The sequence below is a fragment of the Carassius gibelio genome, chromosome B2 (genome assembly GCF_023724105.1).
Source record: "Carassius gibelio isolate Cgi1373 ecotype wild population from Czech Republic chromosome B2, carGib1.2-hapl.c, whole genome shotgun sequence".
NCBI classification, from domain to species: Eukaryota; Metazoa; Chordata; class Actinopteri; order Cypriniformes; family Cyprinidae; genus Carassius; species Carassius gibelio.
In genome coordinates this window covers 30,161,758-30,188,173 of record NC_068397.1, presented here as the reverse complement: position 1 = coordinate 30,188,173, position 26,416 = coordinate 30,161,758, and the positions used below count along the sequence as shown (strand labels likewise).

Below are 26,416 nucleotides of genomic sequence, written 5' to 3'. Positions count from 1 at the left end.
GTGAGGACATTTTCAACACATTATAATTTTTGTGTGTACTGCTCCTTTAAATAGCTTGGAGCACCATGCAAATGATATGGTAGTCAACTTAAAACATTCACATCCATTTACAGCCATAAAGAGACACATTTGTGAATGCAAATGCAAGAACAACTGCAGACTCACTTTCATTCATGAAGTGAACGAGTGTAATCTCTGTGAGCAGTGGGTGTATGGAAGGAAGTTCATTAGTGCATAAAGACTAAGCACTAGATTAATCTTACTGTAACACCAAAGCATGTCAGTGTCTCACTGGGATTTGACGTCATCAACAACCTAAAATTACACACTTAAAATCCATTTGTCCGGCATTAACAGAGCTTCCTGACAGGAAACACCCATAAGAAAAGAAAAATCATCAGAAGCATGCGTGTCATGTAAATACATGGAAGGCTGAAGGCATGCGTCTAATGCTCTTGGTTTAATTTGATTTTCAGTCATAACAGGATTAGTTCCCTGCTTTCATTCTTGTCCTCGTGTCAGTTCAACAAAAGCAAACAACTCGATGCAGATCTGCAGGTGTCACAGTTCGAGGAATGAGTGACGAGAAGAAGGCTTTCCAATCTGATGTCCTTCTGTGCCCAGGTTATGTAAAACTGAGAGAAACACTGAAGACTGTACAATATTACTGTATATACTGCATACCCTTATGAAACAAAAATATATTGCAGTATATTGGAAAATATCATGTAATATATTAGGCATATATTTTTATATATATTTATTTTTTCCAATATATTGCAATATATTGAAAGCGGCAATATATTATATAATATATGTATCATCAATATATTATTAAATGTATTCAAATATATAAAATACTAGAAAATAAAAAGGGAAAATAATATATTACAATATATCACAATATATTTTAAGAAATATATTGGTAAATATATTTTCCTTTCGTAAGGGTACAGTGATCTATCTATCTATCTATCTATCTATCTATCTATCTATCTATCTATCTATCTCTCTCAATTCAAATCAACATGTGCTTTATTGGCATGACAATTGTTACAATGTATTTCCAAAGCAGAGTGTTTACACTGAATCTAGGACAGATATATATGCAGTAAAAACATGCATGTATATACGTTTCAAAACTAGAACAAATAACATTTAAAAATTCTACAAACAATTTATAATTCAATGTGGTGTGTGTGTGTATGTTTGTGGTGTGTGTGTGTGTAGGCGCATCACTGATTTGTTGACTCCTCCCTCTTTTTGTGACAGGCATCGATGTATCTTGTATATATTTCAGAGTCCTGATGCTGGCTGTTGTTAGTCGTGTTAGTTTGCTTCTGCAGCTTCGGGATCGTCTGAATCAGGGGGCTTTTTTAGGGTTCACTTTATGGTTTTTAAGGGCTTTAAAATGGTAAGAGTTGGGGTCGCTCATTTTTAGGTGTCTCCAAAATTTGATGGCTCTTTTCTCACTGTGCATTAGTAGAGGGTATTGGCCTAATTCTGCCCTGCATGTGTTGTTCGTAATGTTCCTCTGGACTCTGAGGAGACTCTTACAGAACTCCACATGCAGGGCTCCATCAGATTTTTGTCCCATTTTTCTAATTAGTGATTGAGGAGAGGACCCCACACTTCTCAGTCAGTGACTGATTGGAATATTTTGAGCCAGATTCGAATTGGTATTTCAATTTGGATAGATTTTTTGATGGCATAAAAGGCCCTTCTTGCTTTCTTTTTCAGTTCATTCACAGCCAAATGTAGACTACCAATTGTATTTATCTTCAGCCCGAGGTACAGTATGTGTAATTTGTTGCATTTTAAATTTTGGTCATACCAAGGGTGAAGCCTCCCTCTCTCTCTTCCCCCTCTCTCTCTCTCTCTCTTCCCTCTCTCTCTCTCTCTCCGTCCTGTGGTGGTAAGCTGACGCAGCTCCTTCAAGCGTTATCTGTTTTGTCACTAATAGGATCTGCGAGGCTTAAATTGTCTTCTGCTAAATCTAAGGAGCTTGATAGCTGCACTGCACCTCTTAGCTAATTTGCTCTCAATTAGGATAATGAGGAAACAAGCAAAGAAGTGCAGCCTTAATATTTTAACGTGATAAAATGATTATTAGCCTCTTCTCTCAGTTAGAGTAGCCAAGTATCCATCATGTTTGTCACAGTAAAAGCATGATGCTTACAACAGGTCAAGGGTTAAAATCCCAGGGAATGCATGAACTTATAATATGCAAACCAATGTCGCTCTGGATGAAAGGGTCTACCAAATGCATAAATGTAAGTAACATAAGTAACATGCATTCAGCTAATTCAACTGAATTTTTTTTTACCATGGATACATCCAGGTCATTGGATTATCTGCCAAAATATAATAGACCAGTCTTGTGCGTCACATACACACTCCTCTACAGAAGTTCCTCATTAACTCAGGTCAGCTAATTGATTTAGAATGCAGTGCAATTAGTGTAAATTAACATGCAAAACCTAAAAAAACAGACATGCATAGTTACCATGGTTGACTATTTTCTAAAAGAAACAGCAATTTTGTAAAAAAGCAAAAAAGTAAAAAGGATGGAAGAAAAAGGCAATCATGCAAGAACACTCTAAAATTAATTTTCAAAGATTATTACTAATCTAGATTTTACAAGAAAATATTTAAACATTTATAATCTATGACTTGCTATTCATTCTAATTAATTTTCAATTTTTGATCAGTTTTAACAGTGTAAATACATAAATGCAAAAGAAATAATGAATGCAATTTCACAATTTCCTGTTTGATGCATTGTGCAATTTACTAGACATTTCTGAGTGAAAATGGATGGTACAACCAGTGTTTGTACTGTAACTTACTCAAATTCAACTAATAAAGTAACATCTTCCTCTGGTTAACATCAAAGCAACCTGAAATACATGCAACACAATACAATAATGAATAACTCCTTTACTTATTAGCAAAACTGCTCTGATTCCTGTTCAGGATTGGCATTAAGGGCCTTTCACTGATGCCCAGATGGCCCAAAAGCCTCTTTTATCAGAAAAATCCCACTCCAAGAGACTCCTTGGGGTTTGTCCCAGAGTTTATAAGTGTAAAGTCTGTAATTGACTCGTCTAGAAAATGACCTGGCCCTCGAATCTGTCCATTTCTACTGACACTCAGCACAATCAGCTGAAGTCAGACGGTCTTGTGTTTGGACTCGAGCACTGGAACGGAAAGAAATCGCTCTTGTCTTGTGTCTCCTGTGTTTTAAGCAGAGGTCAAACTAACAGCAGACTGAGGGTCAGTAAACATGGCTGCTGTCAGTGTGCGTTATCACCGACCGTACTGAATGTATCCAAAAAAAAAAAAAAAAATCTGCATTTGCAATCTAAATGTATTTGCAATGCAATAAAAAAACAAAAAACAAAGTCTTGTCTAAAAAAAAATCAGCTTTTGAATAAAACCATTGTTGCACAATAGTGGGGCAAGTTGTCACAATTGAAAAGTCTGATAATTTCAGCCTAATTTAAACTGTAAAGAGTCAAAGCAAATCATGAAACAGAAAAATGGTAATTTATAAAACCTATAATGGTATCGCAATAGTAAAATAACAGTGATTCTCTGTATAATAAATATATATATATATCTTTGGACCATGAAGAGTCTTGTTTTAAATATTCTAAATTATCGAAGGGAAGATATTAATAAATGAAGGGGAATTGCACATCTTATCCCTTCCTTTATTCCAGACATCCAAACTGGTCATCTGAGGCTTCTTAAACTGTGCTTTAGATTTCATTAAGGCTGGGGAAAATCTGGGGTTGATCTCTGTGTCAGTCAGTCTCAGGAGCATTAACCTGGCCAACTGGCTTAAAGGAAACCATCACAGACCCAACCACGCTAACATGAGCAAGCCACGTTTAAAACAATTAATAAAGAGTCTGAGAAGTTTGTGGTCAGTTTGAGGTCAAGTGTGGCATCGTTTGATGAGGTCAGATCTGAGTCTAATGAGCTACATGGGGTCAATTTAGAGTAATTATGAGCAGGTAAAGCCAATCTATTATACAGTCAGTTAATAAACACTGATGAATCTTTTCATATTTAGAGCTTTGGATTTTTTATTTTTTTTTAGTATATATATTTGCAATAAACCAAATGCATGTATCATGTTAAAATTTATATGCTTTATTAATACAATTACATCTTAACATCTTATTGGTTTAGTTTCTGTGAAGTAGTGACCTTACTTATTTTCTCATTAAATCTAATTTAAGTCCCTAATTTAAATTCAGAGTTTACAAATTAAAAGTAACTGAATTGCTCAAGTAGAAGACTTCACATTTTTGTTAGTATTGTTAATATTTAGAATCAGCTTTTATTTTTATATTTTCAATTTTTTTTTAAGAAATTGACATTTTTAGCAATCCTATTTTTTTTTCTTATTTTTAGTGAGTGTGTGTTTATACACACACACACACACACACACACACACACATATATATATATATGTATGCAATAATGCAATATGTAAATACACACACTCACAAAAAATTAGAAAAAAAAACACAAATTTCTAAAAATTTTAATTTGTAAAATAAAAAATTTAATTATAAAAATTAAAAAATCTGATTCTAAATATTAACAATACTAACAGAAATATGAAACAGGAATAAATTACATGTAAAAAAATATTTTTTAATTACATATTTAAAAAGACACCTGCTGCTGCATTGAATTCGATGCTATTCGTCAGCGATGTAGCAGGTCATTCATTCATGCACATGACAAACTTTAAAACTTCATACTGAGTTTAAAGAATGAGCTGTTTGTGTTATCAGCAATACAACACTCTATCTCTCTGTACGTCTGTTTAACCCGATCGTCTTTGTGAAGCACTGAAGGCATTTGGCTGCAGAAGAAAAACACATCTTAACACACGGTGTGCTGTCTTTGTGAAGCTGTGGATTAAAGGACACTTTCAGTAGGTCGCCGTTATCATTTAGACAAAAGAGTGTTGAAAGGACATTCTGTCGGTGCTTCATTAGTGCAGGCCTCCCTCTGTGGCCAAACCACGGCCAGCGTTTAGTGCAATTACCCCGGCAGAGAACAACTGTCAATCATCCTTAAAGGGGAAGGATTCCAATTATTAAACCTCTTAAGTCTTTCCCTCTTGCCACCGGCTCTCTGCACGTCAGGCCAGTTTGCATGGCTTCATCCTAAAGATCAAGACCTATATGGTGTGGGAATGGGACGTATCTGAGTGCTTCCGAATTTACCTTGCTTTGGGATGCGAGAAATAGCCGTTAACGGTCGTTTTACAGTCTGAACCAGGTGCACTGTGGGTAAAAAGTTGTGGTGTGTCATTTTCGGCGATGCTTTTATGCGAAGACAACCCTGAGTGATTCTGATGAGCCGGAAATTTGTAGAAAAGGTGCGTGAAGTTTAGTTTTTCTGATTTAAAGGTTCCATGATTAATTTAGATTTACTTTGCATTTAACTTACCTTTAAAATTGCTGAATAAGACTTATTTCTGTTTGTGTATGTAAAGCATATACTTTTTAAATGCAACACACAGTACTTTTTCGTTGTTTGCACAATAGTTCATTATTGGTTGAATAGATGTCTAAATGCACATTCAACAGGTATGAAATGGAAGAAAAATGCAATATGACATATTATACAGCATAACTGCTCACAAACTTAAAAAAATGTCATTTCTATTAAAATTCTAAAATTGTGCCACCATAGGTTTACGACCAGATCTGTGTGATTCTGATAAAACAAGACATTGATGGAAAAAAATGCAAAGTTTTTTCTTCTATTTGATTGAGTGACTTTTAATTTGTAAACTAGAGCTACAGTAGATTTGAGCATCATTTCTGAATCTAAAAGAGAGTTATGTTATTAAATAACATATTATATTATTATTTAAAATATATATATTTTTTAAATGTGGAAAAAATGAATTTATTGACCTTTTTGAGCCTAATTAAATTAGTTTTAATTTGTAAACACTGAATTTAAATTAGATTTAGTGGGAAAAAAATAATATAACATCACTGCTTCACAGAAACTAAACAAATAAGACATTAAGCTGTAATTTTATTTGTAAAGCATATGCATTTTAACATGATACATGCTTTTGGTTTATAACAAAGAATGACTTAACTTTATTAACTCTTTTAACTATCAACTGAACAGTATATAACCTTACCTTATAGATTTAACATAACATATTTTTTCATTCTTAATAAAAAAAATTTTTAAAAGCTTTTTATTTATTTTTATTATAATTCATAAAAAAAGATTACATGATCAGATAATAAAAAATACATAAAAAGGAACAGATTCTGATCTAAATGGAGACTTTATAGAAACAAAAATAGTTGCCATCCAATATATAGCAATACAATATGTCATATTATATTATATTATATTATATTATATTATATTATATTATATTATATTATATTATATTATATTATATTATATTATATTATATTATATTATATTATATTATATTATATTATATTATATTATATTATGATTTTTTTATTGCATTTGCAAAACATGAACCCCTAATATGTTGAACCATAACAAACACACAAACAATATCCAATTATTTTTGCATTATAAAACTCAAAAAAGTAAATAAAGTACGACCAATATCACATGCAATGACTTTTGACCGTAAATGCTTTACCTGATTTTGTCAAATACTGTTGCACTGACCATACCAAAAAGTTACAAATATGAATCTCTTTTTGTCAGTCTTCAAAGTCGTATTAACTCATGAACAAAGCTTTAAAACTGGAATCTCTGCCACAAACTGGAACCAGATTCTCTTACAGACATAACTTGCACACATTTCTTCCAGGAGACTTACATTGAGGACAGATTGGATGCATTTATCACCAGATACGATGAACATGGTGGATGATGGCTGCCTCTCAACGGACAACTACCATGATCTGGGTAAAGGCGGCGCTCCGGGGATGGGAGGCCGCGTGCACAGCATCGACGTGATTCTGGGCTTCAGTAAGGACCAGGATCCTCTGCTCAACCCGGTCGAACCTGTCGGGACACTCAAAGTGGATGGAGCAGATCTGGAGAAACAAGTGACCTCTGACCCCTACGGCCACCTGCAAAGTCTTCCGGATAATTCCCAGCAGTCAGCTGTGTATCACGGTGAGAGTTTACTAAATCACATCACGTTTTATGAAAAGTACAAAGAATGTCACACATAAAGACACTACTTGTGCAAAAAAAATACTAAATTCTGAGTGGCTCGATGCAAAAAGTTCTTAATGCACCGTTTACAATTATTAATGATGCATTTGCACATGCATGGTTCTACTGTCCTGCATGAGCTTCTCCTGAATCTCCTTTAATCTTAGTCTGTTGGTCTTTAATCTAACAGCACAGATTTCCCCAAACAAGACACTTGATTTGAAGACTCTCTCATACTGTAAGAGATGAAATACACACCAAAACGTAAAGCTTAGGATAGATTTGGTCAGATTTCTATGGAACAATTCAGATTTTTTTATCACAGTTGTGAGTGCAACCTCGAATTCTGACTTATTTTCTGGTGTATCTACTTTCTCAAGCACGTTTAACACTTGCTAACACTGAACTAGCGGTCTTACTCTAATCCTGCCTAACTCAATTAGATTCAACCTGGATGTGTTCCACCTCAACATGTGGTGCTGTTTGCTCTTAGCCGTTTCTGCGAAATGAAAATCTCTGCTGTTGTCAGGCTGGAGGGCCACTCTCTGGCGAAACGCTGTAGTATTGAGTGAACCTCTTAACGGCTGGATTAGCCGTCTTGGCCGCATGAGGTCTGCAGGTTTAACCGGTGACATCTGCGTGCTGGATTACTGGGAGGATTCACGCACCGTGACAGAAGTGATGGAACTCCCAAATCTTTAGTTTTCTAGGAATTCATAAAATAGAAAGGTGAACATCTGACTCCATCACTGCACCAGGCAAAATAACACAAGTAGTTTATTAATGGTGCTTTAAAATGTATAGTTCAACCAAAAATGTATTCAATCACTGTCAAGTTGTTTCAAACTAGCATGAGTTTCTTTCTTCTGTTGAACACAAAAGATTGTATTTTAAAGAATGTTGGCTATGAAACAATTGACGGTACCCATTGACTTCCATACTGTTTTTTCCATGCTATGGAAGTCAATGGGTACCGTCGACTATTTTTATTTCTCAACACTCATCAAAATGCATGTTTTTTGGTGATCAACAGAACAGATAAATACATACATACATTTTTGGGTGCTCTATTATGTACCTCATCCCACAATGTTTGCACTTCAGACAAGAATGATTGGAAAAATAATGTGTCTTGTTGAGGAGAACTCTGCTGTTACTTTATAAGTGAGCAGATGCACCATTTTTGTTTAGCTGTTGAATGATAAAACAAATCATTATATCAAAATACTGTCAATTATGTAAAAAATTGATGCGTTTCAATATATTGGAGAAAGTCTTAAAGGGCCAGCTGTCTTATTTACAGTGTCTGTCATCAATGTTAATCAAACAACAAAAGACAAAAAGAATATAACTCACTGCTCTTGATTTCATTACTTTTGGATCTATAAGAATCAATTCATATGTGATTCACACATATGCAGTATTTTAGCTACATTTTATTATTTAATTTCTGCAGTTTTTTGTAAAAGAGTGCATGTTAAATAATCGTGTGTGGAAATAAACAAATGTGGTGGAGCTGAAAAACTAACATTTATTTAATTAGTATGTTTATTCTATTGTGTTTGTAATTTGCTTCTTTGTTCTTATTTTTAATGCTTTAAGATGCATATAATTATTGTAAAATAAAATGTCTAATTTAGTGAGATTTTAATCATAATAGCAACTACTGTACAGCTGTAAATCTAGGCTAAAACCCATTAAATCTTTAATGAACTTTATAACAGTACCTGGCAATAAAGAGCAATTTGTTTATCCTGTGCTGTAGATACTGGACTTTACTCCACAGAGAAGTGCGACGCAGATTTGGGAGATCCACGGAGCAATGTGGAGAGCGACAGTCGCTCACCAGACGCTCCTGATGAGGATCAACCTAAAAAGAAACACAGACGCAACAGAACCACCTTCACCACCTATCAGTTACACGAGCTGGAGCGCGCCTTTGAGAAGTCCCACTACCCGGATGTGTACAGCCGAGAAGAGCTGGCGATGAAAGTCAACCTCCCAGAAGTTCGTGTTCAGGTGAGCTTTGGGTGATGCATGCTGGGTCACTTAACGCTATTATCATTTGTTATGAAACTGTATTGATAGGGCATTACAAGGTGATACTGTGTAACAAGGGTGAAGAGAATCTGGTTTAATACAAGAAACAGCTTTGTTAAACTGATAAAGCTTCATCTGTTAAACCTGTAAAGAAGGGAATGATGGGTGGATTCAGTCCAACGTTACTGAGACTGAGGACAGTGTTGAGGAGTTGCATGAAACAGAATTATCTTATTTAATTACAAAACAAATGTAACTACAGTCTTTAACAGTTACTAAGAAATAACTTAATCTTAATGATTACAAAAGGGGGTTGCTTCTGAATATTTTCATACATGCACATGCACACACACACACACACACACACACTCAGACACGCGCGCACACACATTTCTCGAATCAGAAAGTAAATACTAAAATTAATTTTTACAACCTCCCCATTTTCCTTTGTGCACATCATAAAAAGTTTCAGGCAACTGATTATGTACCTATGTCTGGGGTTTCCATTCCTTTGTGCACATATTTTTTTTTCTTTTCTATTTGACAATGACATTGTCTGTTTGTGTGTGTGTGTGTGTGTGTGTGTGTGTGTGTGTGTGTGTGTTTCATACATAAGAAGTGCAGCCTTCTGCATTTCAATACAGTAACTGTCATCCAAACTGTGTTCATAGTTTACATCAGGTAATACTAACAGTGCAGTGTTATACTGACAACATTACTAAGCATTTTGCCAGTCTTGTTTTTACCCACAAAGGATTTTACCCACAGTAAAGCAAAGCCTGTGATGTTGAAGAGGTTCCTTGGCCTGTTCCAAACCAAAAATGGGATACTGGTGCAGAATATTGTTGTTTGCTGTATTGTACTGTACTCTACAGTAAATTAAATTAAGGAGTAAAACATTTGTGGAGCACAACACTTACCATTTATTTTGTAGTGTTGTTTAGAATTGATCTCATCAGTGTGTAATACTGTGTTGAAGTGTGTGTGTGTGTTTGTGTATCATATTTGAAAGAAAACTTTGTTTTTTTTCAGTGAGATTGAGTTCATTTTGACTTTGTGGAACTGAGTTAGAAGTTATGGATTTGTGTTTACTGTTTGGAGAATACGAGGCATAGTTTCCAAGAAATAGGGTGACTTTCCAAAGTAACCTTCCCAACACGGATCGATGTTTAGGAATGTTCTGATATGCAATGCCAAAAACTAAAAACAGATCAATTAAACCTACATTTTTTTGCTCTGAAATATGCCACATTATAGGTTGTGAATGCCTTTTTGTGACTAGAAAATACACTACAATGAATTATCCATCACTTTGACAGGCTTGGTTAGACATTTTCCATCAGTAAAATACAGTACCACTTGATATTTCTAATGTGACACTGATATAATAAGAGGTTATTACTTTGCTGAGGGATATTTCTTTTTTATTTTAGTCTAGAATATCCCATGAATTTTGGCACATGTCTCTCCTGGTTCTTCATTTCTACTCCCTTTTAGTATCTTGTGCTGTGGGAAGCAGGGAAACACATACCGTATTTTCGTTACAATAGAGGTTAATGATGAAAACGTAGAGGATTGTAAAAACTCATAATGCATAACATGTTGTTTGTGCAAAGTCAAAACCGTGCAACCCTGTAACTTTTGCATAACGTGCAAGCAAGGTTACCAGGAAGGGAGCCGACTCTTGACTGTAGTTTCAGTCAATGCTACAAGGTTGAGTCTAAACAGTTCTCAACTCTGTCCCGTTCTACAGGTTTGGTTCCAGAATCGACGTGCAAAATGGCGGCGACAGGAAAAAATGGACTCGGGAAGCATGAAGCTCCATGACTCGCCAATGCTGTCCTTCAACCGAGCGGCCATGGCGCCCAACGTTGGGCCGATGTCTAACTCTCTTCCTCTGGACCCCTGGTTGTCCAGTGCCACTCCCATGCACAGCATCCCAGGCTTCATGGGACCCGGCCAAAGCCTCCAGCCGTCCTACACGGGCCACCCTGGCTTCCTGAACACTTCTCCAGGCATGGTGCAGGGAATGCAACCCATGCCACCACCTCCATACCAGTGTCCATTTAATGACAAATACCCAGATGTGGATCACGGCTCTAGCATCGCAGCTTTGAGGATGAAGGCCAAGGAGCACATTCAGTCCATGGACAAAACCTGGCAACCCATGTAATGGGGAGCCAGTGTTGGGGATTTCATAGACATTTGGATGCATTTAAAAAAAAAATGACTAGCATCATTAGGGTTCACCCGAGTTTGATTTGAAGGACCTTTGAGAATATTCTCTTAACACAACATACTTGGATTTACGCTGATGGTCAAACCTGCTTGGTGCATTGCTTTCATTTTGGCAACGAACAAGGTTGCCAAATCTGCACGGAATGGGGCTATTTCTGCTCTGGGTTGTTTTTTAGTCCACAGTTTAAAGCGATCTCGTCCACCCCGGAATGGAATTAGAAAATAAATTGGGCTGTGTTTATGTGCAGACTCAGACAAAGCACAGACTGTTTGGGATCGTGGCATCTAAAGCAAGGCGTTTCTTACTTCTACAAATGTCCAGCTCCTCTGGTTTCCAGTCGGTGACATGCTTCTCTGCTCCTCCGGGTCGAAGAGTCACAATAACAAGTTTGGACCATTTAACAGGAGAACGCAGCTCAGGACAACTGATACCTCAATGCCACGTTCAGAGGTTACATTCATGTTCTACCATCTAGACATGAGAAATGATTTAAGAAACCATTTGACTTTGTTTAAAGGAAATGACTTCGATCAAACAAACTTAAACCGAGATACAGAATGATTTTAGAATTGTAACTTTAAATGAGTATTTGCATTATCATGTTTCTAATTCAATAGCACATGTTTCACCCGTGCCACATTCCTGTTTGCCATTCATCATGATCATATAGTCATCTAAAATGAGTCTGAGGTTTAACGTTTCAGTGTCTGTGGGGGCTGTTTCAAACACTGATGGGCAAATTCAAAAATGGTGAATGTTTATGAAGAAAGTTTGTTATATTTCACCCCAAAAACAAGAGGACCGTAAAATATTCACTTTGCATAATTTGATATCTTAATTAAAGATGAAGTACTAGTATTATGGAATTGAAAACATCTTTAGTGTTTAAATCAAATCAAAGTGTCACAGCTTACCCCAAATCACACATCCACAGCCAACAAACAAACACTGAATAGTGATTCGGTCCAGGAGTTCAGTTCACTTCAATTCAATTCAAGTTTATTTGCCACTTTAAGCAATTTTAAGAGATCCTGAAACGAAGTAAGTGCAAACAAAAAAAAAAGACAAGAAAAACAGGGCATGTATGATATCCACAACTGCTTAGCAGAAGCGTTTGCAATGCACTTGAAAAAGTATTTTGGACAGACGTCACACTAAAAATGGATTTGTCCTTGCATTAGATAAAAAAATATCAAAGCAAATGACATTTATGTTAAATAAAGATAGTTGAGTACACTTTTCCAGCAAACAATTTGACAGAAACAAGTGATAAAATGAGAGATCTAGAAAAAATGTAGACTAAAAAGCAGACAATTGATCTATTGAATGACATTCACAAATACTGTCTAAGGACTTGTCATCAGCACAGAAGCTTTGTGAGGTCATTAGCGCATGCTGTCGTAGCAGGTGTGTGTGTGTGTGTGTGTGAGGACGCAGAACGAGCGGCTCCCCGCCGGGACTCTTCATTGTTTAAGATTATCGATCGCCCCTCTGCTCTGAATTAACGGGCGTCCCAGCCAGGTGTCAGAACTGCTGCATGTCATTTAAATGTGCAACACTGTCCCTCCAAACAAACTGTGTCTTATCATTATCCTTCTCAGTTCTAGCCGGTGGTATCATGATATTCTGAAGACTCTGTGGGCTCTGTAACTATGCAAAGAGGGAAAAAAATATTATACACATTTTTTATGCACTGTGATGATGCAAATGGTACAAAACTAAATTGTTTCTACAGTATGTGTGACGTTTTGTTTATTTTGTAGGTGTGTATTCAAGAGTGTTATTAATAAAATAGAGTTCTTATTAAAGCACGGTTTATGGATTTCTGTGAACAGCGATGAAGCCAAAGAAGATAGTATTTTTTTTTAAAGACGTGTACACTTAGACCTAGAGCTGGTTTCTGTCACAGTCGTTGCAGCTTTATCAGTGCATGCATATAAATTGTCTTTATGTTTGTTACATTGTTTTGGGGGCGGGACATTTGAATGTTATTAAATGTCTTTAGAATTTTCTTTTTAGATACATTTGTTGAATTTTTTGCACTAACAATTGGAATAAAGATGAATGATTAAAATGCATGATATATACACATATATATATAGCTGTGTGTGTGTGTGTGTGTGTGTGTATGTTTTTATAGTTAACATAAAGATATGGCAGGGAGCTCATTCAAAATGTTAATTTAATGTAATTAAATGCATGTTTATATCTAAATGCTACTTGACAAAAGTACTACATGTGCAAATAAACTAGTTTTGGTCAAAAAATATAATTTAATATTACTAACAAGATTCAAATGATAAGTCAAATATTATCTCATTGCTCATAATATTGTAAATCACATGCTCAAATGCAACAATTTAGTTATTTTCAGTAAAAATTATAACTAAAACATCACCCTCAGGTCATCCAAGATTAGGATGAGTTTGTGTCTTCATCAGGTTTGGAAAAATATAGCATTTCATCAGTGTCTCATCAATGGATGCTCTGCAGTGAATGGGTGCCGTCAGAATGAGAGTCAAAACAGCTGATAAAAGCATCACAATAATCCACAAATAAAGACTTTTTTAACTTGCTTTGGCTAAAATATAAGTCTGCTATCCATAATATTGCTGAAAAGTTATTTAGTCTGAATCAGGAGAGAAATCTGCACAGATCAAGCATCATTTACATTACATTTAGTCATTTAGCAGACACTTTTATCCAAAGTGACCTGCAAATGAGGACAATGGAAGCAATCAAAATCAACAAAAGAGCAATGATATGCAAGTGCTATGACAAGGCGCGGTACATGTAGCATTTTCTTTTTAATTCTATAATAATAATGAAAACACATGTAGATAAAGAATAGAGCAAGCTAGTGTTAGAGGTCTTTTTTGCTTTTGTTAATTTTATAATAAATAAAAAGAAAACGAACAGAATACAAAAAGATTAGAAAAGCTAGATTTATTTATTTTTTTAAGAAAAACAAGCAGTTTGTAAATGAATAGAGTGCAAATCTAAAAAGGACAAGTGTTTATTTATTTATTTATTGAATTTTTTTAATGATCTTAAACAGTCCAAAACAACTATAAACAATTATGTGGAAGGATTTTGATGTGAGAGACAACAAGAGATGGACTTTATCACTGGATTATTGGCTCTTTTTTTTTCCAGAAGTGATAATTATTGCTCCCATTCTGACGGCACCCATTCACTACAAGAGGATCCATTGGTGAGCAAGTGACGGAATGCTACATTTCTCCAAACCTGATGAAGAAACCAACTCTTATACAGTTTGGATTGCTGTATGGTGAGCACATTTTCAGCAAATTTAGATTTTTAGATGAACTGCTTGTTTAAATATCACACAAGAAACCAAGCACTGAGCTCAGCTAGTGACTGAAAGAGTTTCCCCTCATTAGAGAGCATGTTCAGTGGCCCTAACTAGGTTGTGTGTGTAGTGGCCTGTCCTCGCCTGCCCTTGCAGGTTGACGGCACCGAGCCAGCCTGTTAAGAAGATGAGCCGGCTGTCCATCATCCCTCCACAGGGGACAGAGCGAGGGGGCGGCTCTTAACCCCTACGATCCGGCCTAATTGCCCCATGTTCAGCTGCTGCTTTCCATGCTTCAGTGACACAACACACACACACACAAACATACGGTCCACCTAAATCAAATTACATAACATGACAGAGTTTAATACATTAATGCCATTACATCATCTATTTCCTCTCATGCATCATATTTTGCAATAAAATGAAAGTACTGGAATTATGTAGTGAACACATGCCAATGTCAGTTTTGCTTTAGTTATAATCTAAAATGAATCTTTTTGTGATGTGGTTAAACTGGCTGTCAATGCGCCCTATTACATGACCTGTTACGAGCGTCGACTGACGAATGTGAACTAAAGGTCAGAGGTCAAGAGGCTGACCGGTGCTCAGTTTTGACAGATGACGTCAGTCCAGGGATTCTACATGGATGCTGACTAGTTTAATTAAAGAAATTTAGCTTACGTTAAAAATAAGTGACAGGTGACTTAAATGAAACTCAACTTATTTATCTGACATGCAAGAACCAAAATGCTAAAATAAACAGAATAAGAGTGACTTTGACAAGAAAATGTGTGGTGCTCAAGCATGTAGTAGTTGTAGTACAGTAGTTTTCCACCCATTTATCAAATGATCTGTGTCACAGAAATCAAAAGACCAGTGTTTCACAATTTTAGCAGTACAGTGCAAACACTGTTTTTTTGCTTTTCTTACTTTTCTTTTGCTTTCCATTACTTTTAAATAAACCTGCTTTTTTTAAAGTAAATAAATAAAATCTAAATAAAATGAGTTTATGCTTAAAACAGAACAACACAAAAAAAAATGTGAAAATTGTTTTTTTTTTTTTTGACTTTTTCAAAATTAAGTGCATTTATAATTCAATTAGAATGGGTTGAAAAAAATTTAATTGCACTGATTAACAGAAAAATATTATTGTTTTCCATTTTAATTATACAAACATTTTCCAGCTGTTTATTTTTTTTTTTATTAAGTAGATTTATTCTTAAAACAAGAAAAATATCTGTCAAAGGGTATAAAATAAATATTGTTTCCCTTTGAACTGTACAGATTGACAGATATTTTTTTGTATTAAGTTTAAACTCACTTAATTTTAATTTCAGAACAAAATACAATTTGAATCATTTAGCTTTTCCTGTCAATGTATCTTGATTTAACAATGTTTAGATATCTGAAAAAAAAAATGAGTAAGAAAATAATTTTCTTGCAGTGAATATCGGCCACCCTATTCTCTAAATATTTGCATTGGCTAATGTGAAAAAAAAAACATCTATTTTCCTCAGGTCTGAAAACTGTTGAGATCTCTTTGCACAGACCACAAACACTGCAACACTGACTGTGATTCACTGCTAAATTCCTGGCTCTAGTGAGGGTCTGATAATAATGAATTGATTGTGTGTGTTTTTCGGTCCTCACGCTGTGCAGGGATCTGGAACTTGGGATGTAGTTAACTCTCTGATTAGTGGAACATGCTCTACGGTGCAAATAATAAGAGAAGCAAGCGGAATTAATCAGGTTTGATTTCTACAGCTTTTTTATGTCTTCTTCGCATGCCATAATGAGACAGTTTGGCAAGAACGAGAACATGCTTGACCGGTGTCTTCCCTTTTTTTGTGGCTTGTGAGGACATGCGGTATGTTTGAAATGTTGCCATATTACTAGCACTATTTTTGCAGTCTGTAGTGTGTATGCATGAAATTAATGCATGCAAACTTTTAGATGCATGGAAAACCCAGACTACAACATCTGCCAAAGAATTTAATGCATTCACAACAAACACAGAGTGAAATAATGCATTGCAGTGAACTTAACCTCCTATTTCCAATGTGAACTTTAAGATAAAATAAATTCAGACTTCAAATTGGATTTAAAATGCAAAATAATCGTATTTAATATGCAACTCTCAAGAAAAATAGCATATGTCATTAAATTAGCCTTAATTTAGTTTTGGCAAAAAAAAAATTAATTAATCTATCTAGAAACATAGGATGCAGTTCAACATTAGACTGCATTACTACTGCTTGGTTTACATATATTTACTAAATCATGAATGTACAAGCATGAACAAAAACCTTCAAATACCTGAAAACAGGGTCACAGCGCCATCTTCAGCTGCTCAGTTGAACTGCACTAACAACTCAATTGTCCAATATGCATGAATCCACAGTAAATCCACTCTTACAGCATTTGCAAACCATTTTTCTTTTATAATGTGACAGTATTTTAGAGTGAAACAGGAAATTCAGTGTGAGAACATTTAGGGACTGGGAGTTGTGCATCTGTGCATGCACATGCTTTATGGGCTAATCATTGCTATTCAAGACATGATTCATAATTCAAATAATAATTTTTCTGATGCATGTGAATGGTGCTGCCCCAAGTAGGCCAAGATTCGACAGATAATCATTACTTTTAAAGGCTTAGATTAAAAATGAAACAAAAAATTAAATGTTTTCATCTCACATGTAGGCCTATGATTTTCTTTTTCTGTGCACCACAAAATGAGGAGATTAGCAGAATGTCCACACTGCATTTTTGACCTAGGGATGTTAAGCAACGAAAATGTAATAAACTACTTGTAAATATTTAAATTTGTACTGTGTTCCTAAAAGGGTGTAAAAGAATCGTCTTATAAATTGCAGCTTAAATATACTTCCTCATATTCCTTCCTTATCAAGTTTCTAAGATCATTAATGAAGTTTGTTTTCTAGACAACAAACTCTTAGAAAAAGGGGATCATTGGGGTTCTATATAGAACCATAGGGTTCTTTACTCAACTCCAAAGAACCTTTTATGCTAAAAAGGTTCTATAATGACAAGAAAGAACCCTTTTGGTACAAACGGTTCATGTCTTGAATTTTGTGATCATTCACATGTATTCATAAATGCATTTGAATACACCGAATAATGCAGTGAAAGAACGCACTCAAAATGCACACGTTCACTACTATGACTTCATCGTGTAACTTTACATTAGCCTAGATGCGTGCACTTTTAAGGGTACGATTTGTTTAGTTTTTTAATATACTTGATACTGTTAAAAGGCACATCATTAAAATTGACTCAAATGATTCGCTATCCCGCTCCAACTCCCAAACTGGAGTCAGATGACTCAAATGATTCGCGATCCCGCTACGAACTCCCGAACTGACTCAAATGATTCGCGAACCCGCTTTGAACTCCCGACCTGACTCAAATGATTCGCGAACCCGCTACGAACTCCCGAACTGATTCAAATGATTAGCGATCCCCAAACTGACTCAAATGATTCGCGATCCCGCTACGAACTCCCGAACCGATTCAAATGATTCGCGAACCCGCTACCAACTCCTGAATTGCTTCAAATGATTCGCGATCCCTAAACAGACTCAAATGATTCGCGATCCCGCTACGAACTCCCGAACTTATTCAAATGATTCGCGATCCCCAAATTGACTCAAATGTTTCGCGATCCCGCTACGAACTCCCGAACTTATTCAAATGATTCGCGATCCCCAAATTGACTCAAATGTTTCGCGATCCCGCTACGAACTCCCGAACTGATTCAAATGATTCGCGATCCCCAAACTGACTCAAATGATTCGCGATTCCGCTCCGAACTCCCGAACTGACTCAAATGATTCGCGATCCGGCTACGAACTCCCGAACCAACTCAAATGATTGGCGAACCCGCTAAGAACTCACGAACTGACTCATATGATTTGCGATCCCACATAATGCTATAAAAGTGTGCACATCTAGAGAAATAAACAGCAGATGTTCATGTTAACAAATTCTTTAACTTGATCAAACGCTGCTAATACACATACATTTGTTAATAAAGTAAATAAAACGAAAACATGAATGTTTTAATGCTACTGAATAAAAATAAACAATCCACTAGAAAGTCACTGCTCATCATGACGGGACCTGGATCAGTGAGCTGCGTCTCGGGCCGATGACGTCACTCCCTTGACTCCGCCCCCACGTCAATACAGTGCCACAAAGCGTGACGTGCAGAAAAGTGAAGGGCAAAGGAAAAATGGTATGGCAAGCTCAAACTAGACTGACACGCAAAATAAAAGCAGCGTTGCAAATAAATAAATAGATATGACCATGGAAAATATTTATTGCAAAATCATTTCTTTCGCGCTGTTTCATTTGTTTCCCAATTCTGAATTTTTGTTTGCAAAAAGCAAATTTATTTTCCTCAATACTTCAAATAAAATGTTTTACATTTGTTTTTGTATATTTTAAACAAGTTAAATCTTTCTGATTTATTAAAATAAAAAGTCACATACATGGATTTTTATGGGCTAAGCCATGATCTCCACTCACCCTAGAACCACCCCTGCCTAGCAATATCTGCATTGAAAACAAATCAAATGCATGACAGTCCTGCAACAAGTTTTATTTTAGGATTTATTGGAAACTGCATTTCGATTCATCTTAAGCCTTGAGGAATATTATATATTCAACACGTTGTTTATTGTAAAAGTTTGGATTTGTTATTGTCGTTTCTGACGCGTTTTCCACAAGTTGTCTCAAACACAAAACGCAATTCATTGTATTTTACAGTTACAGTATCATAGCAAAGTCAACAGATAAAGCAGAGCAAGCTGTATTTAGAGGAAAATAAAACCCCGTATTTGTGTAGGCAACGTTTTCCGCGTACACGTCTCGCTGTGAAAATCCCACTCAACCGGCTTCCTTCTAATGTTATCCTGGAAACTGATCCTGAGTCAGTTTTGTCTTGTCATGTGAAGCGACCGCGGGTCATTGCGTGCAGTAACGGCTGGTCTGAGAACAGCAGAAGAGGCTGATACAGTCTCCGCTGTAGAGAAGAGTCAGGCACTTCGTGGTCTCTTGTGATTGGTCGAGAGCGTCAGCTGCGGACCAATCAGCGGCAGACATCTGTGCATCCATGCACTACTCCCAAGGCACGGATAAACTGAGGGCAGCAGAGCGCGTGAGGAGCGGAGAGTGTGCGGGTTAATTCCTCAAATTATTAACAAAAATGCAAATTATTACATTATTCCAGCTTGTTTCTGCCTCATTATTGGCACTGGCTGCCAATGCAGAGGTATTCTTTAAAGAGCAGTTTCTGGATGGAGGTGAGTGGATCACTGAACTTGCATGTCATGGTTGATTTGTAGGTCACAATATAAAAAGTGACATTAAAATCGGTTATTGACTGAATAATTAATAAGCTGTGATGCTTAATTATACTTTTGTTATGTTTGCAAAGTTAATTTGATCTCTTAGCAGTATTTTTTACGCATATTAGTTTGACAGCAAAAACGAAACCAATAAAAATGTCTTTCTTTCTTTCTTTCTTTGCATTGCACAATGAATGTACAGTACTGAAAAAGTGCATTGTGGCACATGGGTTGTTGACATGGATTAAGTTTTAAAAAACATTAAAATAAAAATAAAAAATAGGTTAAATTTTAGACTATGTATGCTTGTGTACTCCTAAAAGTTGACAAAATACATAATTTAACAAGTTAAAACTTCTATTCTGGGACCAAAGGTTCTGATGAGTCATCTTGCACTTAGGGGCGTGTCCAAATATTTGTCCAATAAAATGCTGTGTTGAGTGAGAAAAACACGCCCCTTGAGATCCATGACCGCAAAAGACAGTATCAAGTCATTTAAGGCCTTGTCTAAATCGTTTATTAGTTGCACAAGATGTGTCAACTACATTTTTGTTCAAACATCAGTAAATACTTTTTAATAATGCAACTGAAAGCAAAACTTAAATTAGCACATGCAAACTTCACATGTCTATCAAACGGGTTTGAAAGAACAGGAAGTTTCTTAAGATATTCCACAAACTTCCTTAAATATAAATCATTAAACGTGTGTGGAATGTGATCGAACCTGCAACGCTCATAAACTCTTCTCCTTTCCTCTTCAAGTTCATAGATAAAGAGCTATATGATTTTGAAATTGAGTTGGCTGAAGATGAAATAAAATATGTATAGTTTTTTTTATTATTATGTATTTTTAGTTTAGTTAACTGGAATAACCCTGATTTGCTTCATAACTGATTTACTTTGCAACGTTGACACTGTTATTGAACTGGACTCAATCTAAATTGATCTGATTAATGACATTATAGTCTTCTATAGAGCTGCTTTAGAGCTGGAAATGAATAAGCTTCATAATAATTTAAATAAAATTAAATAAACACCCTTATTTTCCTGTTTTTAAATGTCAAACTCTGTCAAAGCAACTTGTGTATTTGCATGATTCGTCCCTTTCTAGGATACGAGTCCAGTTTCCATCTCATCCTTGATCGCAGTCACTGTCTCTGATATTGTTTTAGCCTTATTTCTTCGCTTCTAACTCTATTATCTGATTTCGCAGATGCCTGGAAGAGTCGATGGGTGAACTCTGAGCACAAATCTGACTATGGCCAGTTTAAACTAACCGCCGGAAACTTCTACGGAGACGCTGAGAAAGACAAGGGTAGGCTTTTACATCCCTAGGAACTTTACCTTTGGTTCAGGAAAGAAGCAGATGAAGAGTTTGCTCGACTTTTCTTCGCCGACAGGTCTCCAGACGAGCCAGGATGCACGTTTTTACGCCACCTCCGCCCGCTTCGAGCCCTTCAGCAACGAGGGCAAACCTCTGGTGATCCAGTTCACCGTCAAACACGAGCAGAAGATCGACTGCGGAGGCGGATACGTTAAAGTCTTCCCGGCTGATCTCAACCAGGCGGACATGCATGGAGACTCCCAGTATTACGTCATGTTCGGTACGTCGACCGCAACCTCTTGATTTATTATAGAAAACGAGTCATTGATTTATATTTCGGTGTCTGAATCATCTCAACAGGGCCTGATATCTGCGGCTACAGCACCAAGAAGGTCCACGTCATCTTTAACTACAAAGGCAAGAACCACCTCATCAAGAAAGAGATCAAATGCAAGGTGAGATCACATCCAGGGTTTTAGAAGATAGTATTCAGTAATATTATCGATTTAATGCACCGACACTGTCGGACGAGAACAAAATGTGAACTGAATTGAGGTGATAATGATAAATCATTGACATTATTAGACTAAACTGATCTGAATAAATATAATAAAAAAATTCATTCACATATGTCACTTTTGAAAAAAAAAAAAAAAAGAGCATTTTTTTGTCTATATGTGAAGATACGTGTTTGAATAAAATTAAGCAATAAATAAAGCCAAAAATTTAGGCTACTGCGAGATTGGAAATGTAATTTCTTGCCACTGAAATCTGTTTACAACATAAATTTAGCATTATATTTAAAATATATTTTAGCCAGAAAATGTTTTTTTTTTTCTCCCAAAAGGGGTTTAGAAAATCTGTAAAATAATTGTCATAGAATGAAATTGACATTTTAAAGCAAGCTGTCTAAATGAAATCTCTTTCTTCTCTCCAGGATGATGAATTGACTCACTTGTACACACTGATCCTGAATCCGGATCAGACGTACGAGGTGAAGATTGACAACGAGAAGGTGGAGTCCGGCTCTCTGGAGGAGGACTGGGACTTTCTGCCCCCAAAGAAGATCAAGGACCCCGAAGCCAAGAAGCCTGAGGACTGGGACGACCGCGCCAAGATCGACGACGAGTCGGACACCAAACCCGAGGTTCGATTCGGTCTCACATCAGCTAAGCTGGGTTACTTTCAGCTTTTAACTCTGACTGTATAATGTTGTCAGGACTGGGATAAACCAGAGAACATTCCCGATCCTGATGCCAAGAAGCCAGACGACTGGGATGAAGATATGGATGGAGAGTGGGAACCTGCCATGATCCCAAACCCAGAGTACAAGGTACAGACTTACACACTTTAAGATGCTTCAGCAGGATGCTTCCTCAGCACTCCGGATCTCTGAACTTCATTTATTGTTGTGTTTTGGTGCAGGGTGAGTGGAAGCCCAAACAGATCGACAACCCCAACTACAAAGGTGTCTGGGTGCATCCTGAAATCGACAACCCTGAATACTCTCCTGACGCCGAGATCTACAAATTTGACAACGTTGGAGTCCTTGGGCTTGATCTCTGGCAGGTAAGATGCCTTAGTCTTGCCATAAAGTATCCTTTAATTTTTTAATCATGAAAATGAACAATATAAGTGCACCCCACACTGAAAAAAAATATGCATTGAATTTACATAAAATAAAAATAAGGTAAGTGCTTGTAAATCATTTAGTTTAGCTACATTTAAATAAACTAAATTAGTTGACTAACTTTTAGCATGCTTTGTAGTTTAAATAAATGCTTGCAATCACTTACCTTAAAATTGCGTATCATTTTTTTTTTTTCAGTGTAGAAAGCCATATAAAAATGTAAAAAGAAATTAAATTCAGCAACACATGTGGTAGTATTCATGGAATGCATTCGCTCTGTCAGGCCGGTTCATTTATACTGAATTTTAATTCTTGCTTTAAACATCAGTCTATTTTTCTGCAATGGTTTGATTTAAATTATGGTTTCTCTCTTTTAAGCCATTTCAGAGGAGTTATTAAATATTAATCAAATAATTACTAAATTACTGAAACTTTAAATAAACGATAATTTAAATGCAAAAATAAAAAATTATCAATATTTATAATTATAATTATAAATCTGTATTAAGCCCTAATTAGAGTTATTTTAGTATTTTTAAGCAATTTGTTTTTCAATAATATTTTGAATACTTATTTATTATTTTAGTAATTTTGTTGTGTATTTTTAGAATTTTTATTAGTTTTTGTTTTTTAAATACAGTATACAATACAGTCTATTTTAAATGCAGTCTATTTTTATTAATCATTTAAAAATGTTTTATTAACTTTTTTTAGTTTTAGTTTATTTTAGTACATCAAGTGAAGCTAAATAAAAATTAAACTATTTTTAACATTGTATTTAATTTAATGGTTTTAGTTCAGTTTTAGTTAATTATAATAATAACCCTGGTTTGTGGTTGCAAACGCAGTAGTGAGTTTAGAAAGAGGAAATCTATTTTAGAACTTCTGATATGACTATTTGTCAGCACATGTCTCATCGCTCTTTACACCGTGTTTGCACATTAAACCACTAAGAGGTACTTTTCTCTCTTAACAAATTCACTTAATCTTTGTGTTTTGTCCCTCCAGGTAAAATCCGGCACAATTTTTGACAACTTCCTAATCACAGATGACGTGAAGGAAGCCGAGGATTTCGGAAATGAAACATGGGGTGCTACAAAGGTACCAAACACAGAATGACAGTGAAAGAGTTTGATTTTAGCACGGTGGATAATTTAATAAGCATTAAAGATACATTTTAAATTGTCTGTGTTGTCGCAGGGACCTGAGAAGAAAATGAAGGAGGAACAGGATGAGAAGAAACGCAAAGAGGAGGAGGAGAAGAACAAGGATCAGAGCACAGAAGCAGACGATGAGGGGGAGGAAGATGAAGGTGAGGAAGAGGAAGAGGAGGAAGAGACAGAAGAGACTCCAGAGGACGGAGATGACGATGATGATGCGCTTCCTAAAGACGAACTGTAACACAGGAAGTAGAGTTCCGTCTGCATTCCGTGGTTGCCAGGGAAACGACCACAGTGCATTCATTCTAAACAGACGACAATGATGATGTCATGATGATGTCATACAGGGGCAAACAGGCGAATGAAAGTTCTCAACCCATACGTTTAATTTGTGACCATTGACCTTTAACGAGCCAGTTTTTTTTGTTATTGAAGAGTTTTGTGTACAGTACCAGGGATCTGATTAATGCTGATCTATGATCGGTTTATTGTGCCTTTCCTTGTTTGTAAAATCGACGCCCATGTTAGTCCATGCTGTTGGTGTCAGTTATGTTAGGAACTAGACACAATTCATGAAGTTTACTAGAATTATAGTTATGAAAGCCTGTTTGCACCGCTGAATACAAAAATAAAAAGAACATTTATCTCACAATTCTGACTTTTTTTCTCGCAGTTCTGAGTTTATATCTTACAATTTGGATTTTTTGTTTGGCAAATCCGAGAAAAAAGTAAGAGTTGTAAGATATTAAGTCAAAATTGCAAGATATAAACTCATGATACTGGGAAAAAAGTGAATTGGGAGCTTTAAACTCAAAGTGGCAGGATATAAAATAAAAATGATGAGATCTAAACTCATGATACTGAAAAATAAAGTCTGAATTGTGAGATTTAAAGTTAAAAGTGCTAGGTATAAACTCAAAATACTGAAAGAAAAATCAGAATTGTGAAATTCATTTTGAATTTTTTTAGACCGAAGTAAAAATTGAATTGTGAAACTTGTACTCAAAATGTTGAGAGATAAAAAGTCATTAAAAATTCATTTAATTTTTTTATTTTGTAGCAGAAACAAAAAGCCTCAGAATTGCAAAGGAAAAAGTCAGCATACTGGGTTTATATCTCACAATTCTGATGTTTTTCCTCAAAGTCTTGTGTCAAAAGTTACAATTACATTTGAGTTTTTTCTTCATAGTGGAAACGGACTTCCATCAAAAGTATGGAATGACATGTTACACGGTTCCCAGCTTGCATACGTGTTTCTCCACACTCAAACTGAATAGTAGAGGATGTGATTGTTATTAATGAGCGATTAATCAGATCACAGGCTGGCTTTCAAACTATAGTCCATTTTTTCTGTTTTCAGTTGCAGGAAAACTTGCAACGAGGACCGATGATTGTTTGTACTGTAGTGCAAAAGACACAATTGGCATAATGTTCCTTTGGCACTGATGATTTAGTTTTGTTCTGTTACCGCGGTATGTGTGCTGTGGTTGTTATCAATCTCCTAAAGAAGACATTCAGGAAAAGCCCTTTCTTTTTCTAGCTCTATTTATTACAAAAGTCTTTCAGTTTGAGTTTCAGATCATCAGTGGCAGTAACATCTGTGGTGTTTTCTTACTTGAAAATAACTAGCTACAATAAGGGATGTGGTAATATTTGCAAAGTTTTTAAGGCCTCGTTAAAACACAAACTAGTTGTCTACACACTGTGAACTAAATCCCAAATGTTCAAATTGGATTGGTACTGAAAATCCTGTTTAGTGACATTAAACCACCTTTTTAAATGTCGAGAGTTGTAATTAATGCCAAAGTTTTAATAAATAACTTTATTGTACATGCAGTTGCAATATTCTGTGAGTTTTTGAGCACATCATGGTTTTATACTCAGAATTTCATGCTGTTATTTATTTATTTACAATCATATATTTACACATTACACATTTCCCAAGGATGCATCATTTCTCTAGAATGCATGTTAATCATCTTTTTCTGTCAATGTTTTGAGTAATAATCATTCTTGTGTGGTTTAGTGAATATATGTTTACTTTGTGTATGCAACACTAAAGCCGCTCCCTAAACGAATTGCACTTGAAAATCTGAAACTGAAGAAGTTTTCTCATCTGAAACCATCTG

The 26,416-nt window shown here is 35.7% G+C and overlaps 2 protein-coding genes across 2 annotated transcripts; both read left to right on the top strand.

Moving 5' to 3' along the window:
* Positions 1 to 5,148: 5,148 nt before the first annotated feature.
* LOC127950591 (retinal homeobox protein Rx2-like) lies at positions 5,149 to 13,563 on the top strand. Its single transcript, XM_052547737.1, has 4 exons — positions 5,149 to 5,407; positions 6,854 to 7,164; positions 8,972 to 9,225; positions 11,000 to 13,563. Exons 2-4 carry the CDS (start codon positions 6,879 to 6,881, stop codon positions 11,417 to 11,419), a joined length of 960 nt encoding a protein of 319 aa, XP_052403697.1. The 5' UTR covers positions 5,149 to 5,407; positions 6,854 to 6,878; the 3' UTR covers positions 11,420 to 13,563.
* Positions 13,564 to 19,941: 6,378 nt separating this feature from the next.
* LOC127950947 (calreticulin) lies at positions 19,942 to 26,123 on the top strand. Its single transcript, XM_052548397.1, has 9 exons — positions 19,942 to 20,128; positions 21,387 to 21,488; positions 21,574 to 21,777; positions 21,858 to 21,952; positions 22,435 to 22,644; positions 22,717 to 22,830; positions 22,923 to 23,066; positions 24,136 to 24,228; positions 24,328 to 26,123. Exons 1-9 carry the CDS (start codon positions 20,032 to 20,034, stop codon positions 24,526 to 24,528), a joined length of 1,260 nt encoding a protein of 419 aa, XP_052404357.1. The 5' UTR covers positions 19,942 to 20,031; the 3' UTR covers positions 24,529 to 26,123.
* The last annotated feature ends 293 nt before the right edge of the window (positions 26,124 to 26,416 follow it).